The sequence below is a fragment of the Aricia agestis genome, chromosome 19, assembly GCF_905147365.1.
Source record: "Aricia agestis chromosome 19, ilAriAges1.1, whole genome shotgun sequence".
Taxonomy (NCBI): Eukaryota; Metazoa; Arthropoda; class Insecta; order Lepidoptera; family Lycaenidae; genus Aricia; species Aricia agestis.
In genome coordinates, this window is record NC_056424.1 from 9,118,225 (window position 1) to 9,129,640 (window position 11,416).

General features: G+C 38.4%; 1 protein-coding gene across 7 annotated transcripts in view; it reads left to right on the plus strand.

Moving 5' to 3' along the window:
• Positions 1 to 11,416, plus strand: part of LOC121736812 (IQ motif and SEC7 domain-containing protein 1) — a 232,103-nt gene that overhangs the window by 212,655 nt on the left and 8,032 nt on the right. For 6 of the 7 annotated variants that reach the window (XM_042128215.1, XM_042128222.1, XM_042128221.1 and 3 more), the window contains 11 exons: positions 5,055 to 5,151; positions 5,593 to 5,743; positions 6,212 to 6,314; positions 7,451 to 7,624; positions 7,926 to 8,143; positions 8,400 to 8,580; positions 8,941 to 9,150; positions 9,538 to 9,675; positions 10,126 to 10,252; positions 10,639 to 10,842; positions 11,250 to 11,328. In XM_042128215.1, the coding sequence (XP_041984149.1) occupies positions 5,055 to 5,151; positions 5,593 to 5,743; positions 6,212 to 6,314; positions 7,451 to 7,624; positions 7,926 to 8,143; positions 8,400 to 8,580; positions 8,941 to 9,150; positions 9,538 to 9,675; positions 10,126 to 10,252; positions 10,639 to 10,842; positions 11,250 to 11,328 (1,682 nt within the window). The remainder of the gene's footprint in view (positions 1 to 5,054; positions 5,152 to 5,592; positions 5,744 to 6,211; positions 6,315 to 7,450; positions 7,625 to 7,925; positions 8,144 to 8,399; positions 8,581 to 8,940; positions 9,151 to 9,537; positions 9,676 to 10,125; positions 10,253 to 10,638; positions 10,843 to 11,249; positions 11,329 to 11,416) is intronic. The other variant, XM_042128216.1, reaches the window with a different exon arrangement.

Here is an 11,416-nt window from a genome sequence, read left to right on the forward strand (position 1 = left end):
TATAGACCGGTCACCTTGATTCCAGTTATATCTAAAGTATTCGAAAAAATTATGATAAAAAGGCTTTACGAATTTGTCACTACAAATAATATACTTACTCCACAACAATTCGGTTTTCGTAAAAATAGTAATACAACTTTAGCTTGTTTTAATCTTATAAAATACATAACAGAAGCTATAAATGATAAAAACCCAGTAGCAGCGATATTTCTAGATATGTCTAAAGCTTTTGACTTCGTAGATCATAAGCTGCTACTATATAAGCTAGAAAAATATGGAATACGTGGCAAAGCCTTGGACTGGATTAAAAGTTATCTATCGGGACGAAAGCAATGTGTACAAATATCGAACATTCAAAAAGGGAAAGAATCTACTACCAGGTCGGACTTTTTACCTAATAATTTCGGGGTCCCGCAAGGTAGCATACTAGGTCCGTTACTTTTTTTAATTTACATTAATGACCTTCCTAACGTAACAGATCAATATACAATTTTATTTGCAGACGACACCACGGCTATAATTAAGCGTAAAAATATAAATTATTTTCAAAATGACATTTATAATACAATTAAAAAAATCATGACATGGCTTAATAATAATAATTTAAAAATTAATATAAATAAAACAAAATTAATACAATTTAGAGATTATAGAACACGACCTATTGACTTGAATATTAACATTGACGGCACTGCTATAGAAGAAGTTAATTCCGCAAAATTTTTAGGAATAATTGTAGATAGACACTGTGACTGGAAGGATCATGTAAACCATGTATGCGATAAAATTGACAAGTTTATATACGCAATTAAAATATTACGTCTAAAAGTCTCGACCGAAGCAGCACGTTGTGCATACCACGGATATGTTTCGTCTGTACTCTCATATGGGCTACTACTATGGGGAAACTCTGTTGAAATTGATAGGGCATTTAAAGTTCAGAAGAAGTGTGTAAGGGCAATCTGTGGAGCTTCCCCATTAGATAGTTGCAAACCAATTTTTCAGAAATTACAGATCCTCCCTTTGGTATGCTTGTATATAAGAGATATTTGTGTTTTTGTTAAGCAACATTCGCACTACTTTCCAAAAAATGCTGATGTCAACAATAGAAGTGCTACAGCAAGATACAAATATAAACTGTACATGCCACAGTGCCACATGGATGTATATAGGAAAAATGTGTACATTAACGCCATTAATATTTTTAATAAATTACCAGATAATTTTAAATCATTAAATGCAAGTAACTTTAAAAGACAAATTACTAAATGGCTATTAAACAATTGTTTTTACACATTAAACGAATATATGACATTTAAAGAAAAATAATGCAATGTATAACATATATATTATCTATTAAAATTAATTAAATTTGACAATTATAGACCAATAATTCAATGTATGATGTAATAAAATTAATTAATTAAAATCTCTTATGACATAAATATTTTCTAGGTAATGTAATTATTATTATTGTATAGTTATTCAATTTGAAATGTATTTTATTTTATATGAAGCTTATAATATATTTCTTCAATTGACAAATTATATATAAAATTCTTTGTAAGATAATGATGTGGGTATTAATTAATTTTACTTATATATTTAATTTAATTGCACGCCATTGTTATGGCAGAATGTTAGAACTATAAGTAGTGAATAAGACCTTTATATCAACAACATTCTGGCAATAAAGACATTTGAATTTGAAATTTGAATTTGAATAACTAAAAAACTATGCGTTGTAGCAAAAAATATTCTATGACGACATTAAAGCTTATTAAATTCTTTATTAATTAAGATTCTATACAGTTTTTCCAAATTCTCATCCGGTTTCGAACTACACGCTCAGGAAAAGTGAAAATTAAGAAAAGTTTTATTTTTAAATATTCCTTTTTATTTTTGTTTGAATAATAGGATTATCGCTTCTGTGCTTCGTTCAGTGAGTGAGAGGGCCTCACTCACCGAACCCTACATCCCTCATCCCCTCATCCCCTCATCACACCCCTTAAAGTGGCAACGCACCTGTAGCACCCCTGGTGCTGCAGACGTCGCATAGGCATTATGGTAACCATTTTGCATCAGGTAGACCATACTCTCGTTTGCCAGCTTAGTTATTTGTATAAAAAACATCATGAAACATCGAGAATGAGGGTGAAAAATGTAGGTAATATATTGACGCCAAGTACAACAGACGACTTATCAGCATCTGAGGATTGACTAAGAACAATATTTTGTCGCTGCAAACAGAATTAGAAAGGAATACCTACATATTTATTTTAAAGCTTTTTTTAATTTTTACTTTTCCTGAGCGTGTAGTTCGAAAACGGATGAGAATTTGGAAAAACTGTATAGAATCTAATTTATAGAGAATTTAATTTAATAAGCTCTAATGTCGTCATAGAATATTTTTTGCTACAACTCATAGTTTTTTAGTTATTGACGAAAAACCAAAAATTGAGACCTTTGTCACCCTCCCCTCCCTCCGGCTCACCTCCTAGACGTCAGCACTTTTAGTATGTCTTGTATTTACCAACCCTGAATAAGTACCTGCAGAAATTGCTTAGGTTCCCGCTCACGCATTCTACAACTACTTTGTTGACTGAGCTATATTATGTAGAACAACTTTTTCTATGAGAACAATGCTGGGAACTCAAAAAAAATGCCGTCTCCATACCCATACGGATGCCCGGATCGGCATTTTGTATGGGTATGAAGACGGATTTTTTTGAGTTCCTAGCATTGTTCTCATAGAAAAAGTTGTTCGTTTTGACGGGCTCATTTGATGGTTTCAAGGATAACGGTGTTTACACTAACATCTTGTATACTCTATACCAGAGGTTCCCAAACTTATTTTGTTTACTGCCCACTTTGAGAACAAATTATGTTTTAGCGCCCCCATTTTTTTCTGGGTCCCACACCCCTTTAGACCTTCAGCGCCCACAAGAGGGCGTTATCGCCCACTTTGGGAAAGGCTGCTCTATACAAAGAAATCGTATACAGTATGTTTAGTTAATGACCTCAGAGCCTACAAATGTGTGTTTTAAAGTATAACATTTTTTGTTATTATTTACATAGTATGCTTTTTATTAACATAATATTATGACATACGTATTATTATTTATTATACATTTCTTATGGGATTCGATGACATGAAATCGGTCCTGGAAGTGAAATGTCAATTTAAATAACCACAATACTTGTGTAGTATTTTAACAGCGCGACTTCACATAGTAATTTCGCAGTGTTATGCAAAGTATCCGTAATAAAACGGTGCTAAGTGATATTTTCCTTTGGTTAATATCTGTTGAAGTTAGGTGCGGGTTGCGAGGCGTAACGTATTATTAATTAATTGTCGATAATGTGCATTTAATATGCGGTTGTATGCTTTTCAATCGCGTATCCTCTCTAGGAACGGATGCACGTGTGATCGGGGGAAAAATTTCAAATATTTGTGGCTTCAATTATCGCTTGCGATTGTTTGTTTTGTGAAATAGTTTACGCGAAAATAGGTTTTATGTATGTGGGGTGTAGAGGTGGAATTCGCATGATGTTGATCAGATAATGTAGATTGTAGTTATCAGTGTTGTGTGTGACGCGCGAGTGCTAACATATTAAACATGGACCGGTACAGAACTAGGCGGCTGCTGAAAAAGTTGATCAAGAATGGAAATGTTTTCGTGCTGTACCGAGTGCGATGGATCCGCGTTTGGCATGTCACTTCTAGAACGTACGACGTCAGTGTTCTTTATTTAAATTTTCGATCTCTTTTGTTATTCGATTGATTTGATCCGAAATTCAAAGTGTGTTTTTTTTTTTATTTTGTTGGTAACAGTTGCAATGAGTGAAATTCTCTAGTCCCAGTTGGTGTCTGGTTTGGTTCAAAAAGCTCCTTTTTATTATTATTGTGTATTAATGTTGTTTTCAAATTTCAGCAAGCTTTATCTATTGATCGAATTAAAATTATCTTCTCCGTTCATAGTACGATAATGTTATGGAATTTGTAGTCTGTGACGTCATATTATAAATATTATGTTCAACATAAAATCAGCCAAGTGCGAGTCGGACTCGCGCACGAAGTGAGCACGAGTGAAAGTAGACAAAAAACATTGTGTTTTTTGTATGGGAGCCCCCCCTTAAATATTAACTTTATTTTTAGTATTTGTTGTTATAGCGGCGACGGCAACAGATATAAGTATACAATCTGTGAAAATTTCAGTAGTATAGCCTTAGCGGTTCTTGAGTTACAGCCTGGAGACAGACAGACGGACAGACAGACATCGAAGTCTCATGAATAGGGTCCCGTTTTCACCCTTTGGGTACGGAACCCTAAAAACGGATCTGACGACCAGCTGACAGATGGCCTGATGTGATTGCCGGCTGTTCTAGTGCTGCTAGTTCCTTGCACTTTTTGAATTGTTGAACATTTTAATATTATATTATATAAAAAATATATATATTATAAAAACAGAAGGTCATACATATAACTCCTTAAGTATAGTATTGCAATGGCTGCTTCTTCCTGATACTTTTTGTTCAATAAAATACCTTAGTATAAGATCAAAACATACATTTCCCAATATAATAATGTTATGCTAGCTGTTTATTACCTTGTTTTAGTACCTACTAATAATAATAATAATAGCTCCCACACCGGTTTTCAGTGACGGTGGCCGGTTTCATTGAAACCAGGCCAGCTACGCAGGAGTAATTTTATAGTGTCCAAGTGTTTGCGCAGTACACAAGAGCACTCTCTATTCCTTTACTCTCATAACCCAGTGGGACGGAAGACCGACACGAATAGGGGAGAGATCAGGCGCAGAACCGACTTTTTACATGCCCATCCGACGCATGGATCATCTTACTTGTCAGACAATTAGGTGATCAGCCTGCATTGTCCTAACCAAACTTGGAAATAACATGTTTCCAACGCGGGAATCAAACCCACGACCTCCGTGGTCTAGTGGTAAAGAGCCGCGCTCTATACCACTAGACCACGGAGGCGTTGTAGTACCTACTGTATAGGTATAGTGTAACAAATGTTTCTTGTGCAGGTTTGCAGTTGTTCGGTGAGCGGTTCGGTCACCAACATATCTACATCGTCGTCGCACAACGACTCGCTACACAACCACCAGTTGTTGAACAACTCAGGTCAGTATCATTGTTATAGAATTCGAAAAAAATAAGGCTTAAGCCAGCTACAGACGTCAACGATTACCGTACAGTTTGTCCACAGATAATAAAAAAATTGTTACTCGACTAATGTGTCAGTGTATTTCTTTATTGCGGGCTTAAAGTGACATTTACATTAGTAGCATTATAGCTGCCCATACTTAGCTTTCTTACATTTAGATACATAATTAGAATGAGCAGGCGCAGATTTCAAAGATAGTTGTGCTGTACTGCGACTAAACTGTGCAATTTTTAGTATCAAGTATGCGCACGCCGTATATTTGGCAGCAGGGAACAATCTGAAATATCGGCCGCTCTACCTGTAATATTATTACTACATCCATGTACCAACATTTAATTGATCTATCCGATCCAGGTGTAATAAATAATAATTAATACGTCTTGTTTTTTAATTTCCAGGTCCCGTGTACGGAAACCTCCTGTCTTCAGGCGGCAAACCGCTGTCGTCGCCGACGGCACGGCAGCAGCAGCAGTTGGCGGCGATACAGGCGGCCAATGCGCGCCGGCACCCGCCCGAGGTGCCGAAACGCACCAGCAGTATTACGCTCAAGTTAGTATTCGAGTTTAATGCTGTAATATCCCCGCAATAGAAAGTCTCTAACTTTCAGTATACTTACATTATTAGTTTAGGAGTCTAGTCGATAAAAAAAAATCATCATAGTGTTGTTTTATATACACACATTATTTCCAAATAAAGGTCATAGATATTTACTAATACAAACAGCATTAAAACTGGTGAGTTTGGTATATAAATTAAATTATAAATATGTTGCAATACTAATACAGAAAAATACAGAAAAATAGTTAATGCTGCAGTAACTATACTGTCATACTGCAAGTTGTACTAGATTTAAATATTTTTAAATATGATGAAGATCAGATGGTACTAATACAAAGCCACGAGTATATTTAGTTATTAATGATACTAATAATAGTCATTTTGTGTACTCTAATCGGCCATTTTGTTGTGTCGGCCATCTTGTAACGCCGCCATCTTATGTCCGCCATTTTGTTTCAGCGCGGAGTCACCTGTATCGCTGCGGCGGGAATGCGCGCGCGGATCGCTGTCCTCGGTACAGTCATCATCATCGTCTAACTCCGACAGATACCACCGCCCGCCGGTTCGACCCTGTTCTGTTGCTTGCGCTCTCCGTGTGTGGAACATTCATGATTGTCTATGGAATTTGATAGAAAGTCTTATGTTGTGAAGCTTCATTTCAAGGCAAAATCAGTTTGATTCAGAATGTTATAAATATGGAGCGCATTTTAATTATAACAAGCGATTTTTGTTGAAAAACTTGATGTATAATTATTCTAAAATATTAATTAAACGTTTCGTAATTACAGTTTCTATCGAGATTTGCTTCTCTCTTTTGATAGTAATAGTTTATCTATGAGCAATTATTGCTTATCATAAGGCAGCCTGACAGTTTTATATCAAGCATTTATTTGCCATAAATAATAGTAGATAATTTGTCACGGCTAAAATACATTTTCTATGATAAAAACGTAACTGATCAATAGTAAGATTTGTTTATAATGCATGTTTTGTAAATCATAACACGACTCCGTTATGAATGTTCCACACGTTTATTATGATTTGTTATGATGCACTTCGTTATGATGAGTTGTTCACTCGCTTACGGCACTTTCAGGCTTACACTACACGCAAGTTTCTAACACCTATTGAGTTGTTGCACTGACCTTTCCAAGGGCAAAGGCATATCCAAACACATACACTAACACAATCAATCACAAAAAGGAGTATGGTATACAAGTTGACTTGATAAACTAGAATAATTACATAAAGTGACTAGCGTGTGCTTTAGATCTGTGGTAGCTGGGTTCAAATCCCGGTCAGTTACCGTTGTTTATGGTTATGTAAATGATATGAAAACGCTTCATTATAATACGTATAATATATTTTTTAAATTAATCAATTACTAGAAATATTTAGTATCTTTAATAATTACAAAAAGTGACTAGCGTGTGCTTTAGATTTGTGGTAGCTGGGTTCAAATCCCGGTCAGTTACCGTTGTTTATGGTTATGTAAAGGATATGAAAACGCTTCATTATAATACGTATAATATATTTTATAAATTAATCAATTACTAGAAATATTTAGTATCTTTAATGAGGTAAAAATTCAAATACGGTCGTGGAAGCATCAACCTACTTGTAGACAAGTAGCGACAGATCAATTTCCGCCAGCTCCGCGACTATAGACATCCGTAGCATGTGACTTTTCCATTCCAGGAGCAACACATTCACATACAAGAGCAGCAGTACCACCAACGAACGGCTTCCGGCACTTTATACGACGACCGGTACGCCGTGTGGAAGCGGCAGGAGGCCCCGCCCTACTACGACGCGCCCGCCGCCGCCTGCTGTCGCCCGCAGCACGAACACACGCACCAGCAGCCGCTCAAGGTACGCCATCTTCCTCACACTTACTCTGTCTCTGTCTAGCAGAACGCGCGGTTTCCGGCACGCTGTACGACGAGTGGTACGCTGCATCAAGAGGCTCCGCCCAACTATGTGCCACCCACAGCACGAGTGCACGCTCAAGAAACCGTTCATTTTCACACCATTGGTCGTATCCAACTCTCGACATACTATCTAAAAATAACAAAAGAATAGTGTTAGTGATTAAGTCATTAAGTCAATAAAATTCACATTAAGTTTTATGCCTTTTATCACAGTTTTAACATTGTCATATTGTGTTTTCCAGGTATCAGAAACAGTTCGAAAACGTCAGTACCGGGTCGGTTTGAATCTGTTCAATAAGAAGCCCGAGCGGGGTATAGCTTACCTCATATCGCGGGGTTTCCTCGAGAACTCCCCGCGTGGTGTCGCCAGATTCCTGATAACGAGGAAGGGGCTCAGCAAACAGATGATCGGCGAGTACCTCGGCAATCTGCAGAGCCAGTTCAACATGGCTGTGTTAGAGTAAGTTGGAACATGTTACTTATTTACGTGGACAGTTCATATTTCACTTTTAGTAAAGTAAAGAAATCAGAAAATGAAAGAATTTATGCACTGCTGAAATGTGCTTGTCTGTGGAATGACTTTCTTGAAGTATAAGAAAGGATACATGACGTCTACGTATACAGAATAAATATTTTAGTAAGACGGTTAGACTATGTGTAATCATAAAACTAACGATAAGAACACCATGATTTTAATTACCTAAATTTCCAAACAGATGTTTCGTCAACGAGCTGGACTTATCCGGCATGGCGGTAGACGTGGCGCTGCGCCGCTACCAGGCGCACTTCCGACTGCCGGGCGAGGCGCAGAAAATCGAGCGGCTGGTGGAGGCGTTCGCGCGCCGCTACTGCGTCTGCAACCCCGATTTCGTGCAGCGCCTGCGTACACAAGACACGGTAACTATATTTAAAAGCATTTTGTTTTCTTAATTTTGAAGAAATTTTGTAAAAAGCAGCCAGTACGCAATTCAGACGCGACGCAAGTATACTTTGCGCAATGCGCATGAGCAAAAATAACCCGCATTCTTAAAAATGCCTTTGAAACTCGTACGATGATTTACGTCGCAATACAAGCGTATACATCGTAACGCAAGTTTGTAAATGGCGACACCGTCGCGTACGCCAACGCGGCGTCTTAACTTTGTCACTGTTTAAGTATAAATCCATAACTCTTTGTTTGCGTCGCGACGCAAGCGTGTACGCCAATTTGGCGTCACAACTTCGAGTAAATCTAATACTAATCGTCTTTAATTTCAGATATTCGTGTTGGCATTCGCTATAATAATGCTGAACACGGACCTTCACACGCCGAACCTGAAGCCGGAGGCGCGGATGTCGCTCGATGACTTCGTGCGCAACCTCCGCGGCATCGACGACTGCGGTGACATCGACCGCGACATGCTCGCCGGGATATACGACCGCGTCAAGGCCAGCGAGTTCCGACCCGGCAGCGACCACGTCACGCAGGTAATGCTAGTCACGTGGGTAGTTGGGTACGACGTGGACGGGGACGGCGAGTTAAGCAGGTGTAGTGCGTTACACAGATACTGCAATGTCAGGACATGCAGAATGAATAAAGATACACAGAATAACATTTTACTTATAGTTTCTATGCATTAAGTATTTGTAGCTGGCGGATCCCAATCGATTTCTTCAATGTTAGAATATATACTTTTGGTAAAATTATCCTACTTTATATTATATATATGAATCCTTCTAATTTTCATTCTTATTTTTATTGAAATAGTTCTCCTCTGGCGACGCCTCTACAGAAGCCTCGCGACCCCCCAGGAGGTCATGACCTACAGATTGCAAAACACTGAAAAATACTACATAATACACATTTGTTTCCAGGTGATGAAAGTCCAAGCTACCATCGTGGGTAAGAAGCCCCACCTGGCGCTGCCGCATCGGCGGCTGGTCTGCTACTGCCGGCTATACGAGATACCCGATATACACAAGAAGGAGCGCCCCGGGGTGCATCAGAGAGAGGTAAGACCACTTCACTAAATATTTACGCTACATTACGTTGGGACTCGCATCCATTGTATGGCTGCCTGAATGAATAATAATATAAATATTAAATAATTTACACCTATGAGATAAAAAAATTACAAAATCTTCGAGCACTAGATTTACTGCCTACGTAAAAATATTTCTAAGACAAGAATGATTAAAAAATACTAATATGAATTAAACTTTGATGCAATGAATTATGTTTCCTTGTACTTCCAACAGCTGTGAAAAACATTATGTAACGGCTTTGGTAGTACAAAGTAAATTACTTCTCAACGTCACTCAGTTTTATTAGTAAGTACTAAGAATATTCTTTTCGATTTTTTTTCCTAAAGCTATAAAATCTCTCTTAGGCTTTTGGAGCTATAAAAAATTAAATTCCAATAGACACGTTTGCTTATAATTAACTTACTCTGTATTTTCCAGGTGTTCCTCTTCAACGACCTGCTGGTGATTACGAAGATATTCAGCAAGAAGAAGTCCTCGGTGACGTACACGTTCCGCCAGTCGTTCCCGCTGTGTGGCATGCTCGTTAACCTGTTCTCCGTGCCGCGTGAGTATGCTGTAGACAATTTAATGCCTTATTTGTTGAGTCATAAGGAAGTTGATTGCGTGAATGTGCGGTAGAATTCAGAGATTTATTTCAATTTATTAAGAAATAGAATCGAGTGACTAGACAAATTGTCCTTTAAAATATTACAAATTAGGCCAGTCACCTGTGTTTTCTTGAGTGGTAATTAAAAAGATATTGTAAGATATAAAGACACAAACATATTGTGTGATTTTAATTAATACATATTATGTTTTCTTTTAATTCATTTGGTATGTAATAATTTGGACAGGTACACAATACGAAAGCGATGTACTTGCTCCACAACCGTACCATATAAACTGTTCTTGTTGCATGTCATTTCATTTACCTATTTATGACATTTCCAGACTACCCGTTCGGTATACGTCTCTCGCGACGCGTGGACGGGCGACGGCTGGCGACGTTCAACGCCCGCAACGAACACGACCGCTGCAAGTTCGCCGAAGACCTGCGCGAGAGTATCGCCGAGATGGACGACATGGAGGCCATGAGGATCGAGGGCGAGCTCAACAGGGGCAAGGGACGAACTACGGCCGGCCCTAACAGGAACGGTGAGTGAGAGAGATAGATAGATGTGTGTGGGTGATGTGTGAGTGAGATAGATAGCTCGGCAAAATGTGTGGGAAGTTCGCGAAAGACCTGCGAGAGAGCATCGTTGAGATGGATTACGTATAGGCCATGAGGATCGAGGGCGAGCTCAATAGGGGCAAGGGACGAGCTACGGCTGGCCCTAACAGGAGTGAGCGAGAAACATAAAACGAAATATGTGGGAGAGTGAGCGTGACAGCTGCAAGTTTGTCGAAGACCTGCGAGAGAGCATCGGCGAGATGGACGACATGGAGACTTAAACAGTGTCAGATGTAGAGAAATGACGTCACACTACACGAAAATATTGTCGTCGTAGAAGTGACGTCAGATATCTGAAATAAAAAATAATCCCATATTGATGGTATTTCAGTGATGGACAACCGTGACAGCGGGGTAGCAGACGTGGAAATAGACCACCAGCAGTGCATGGACCACATGCATGTGCATGGGTAAGTGTGAAAATACTTTCTAGTTTCTTTACAATTTTAACGCAATCTTACCAATAATACAAATGTCGAATTGTTTGTCCGGAAGGTT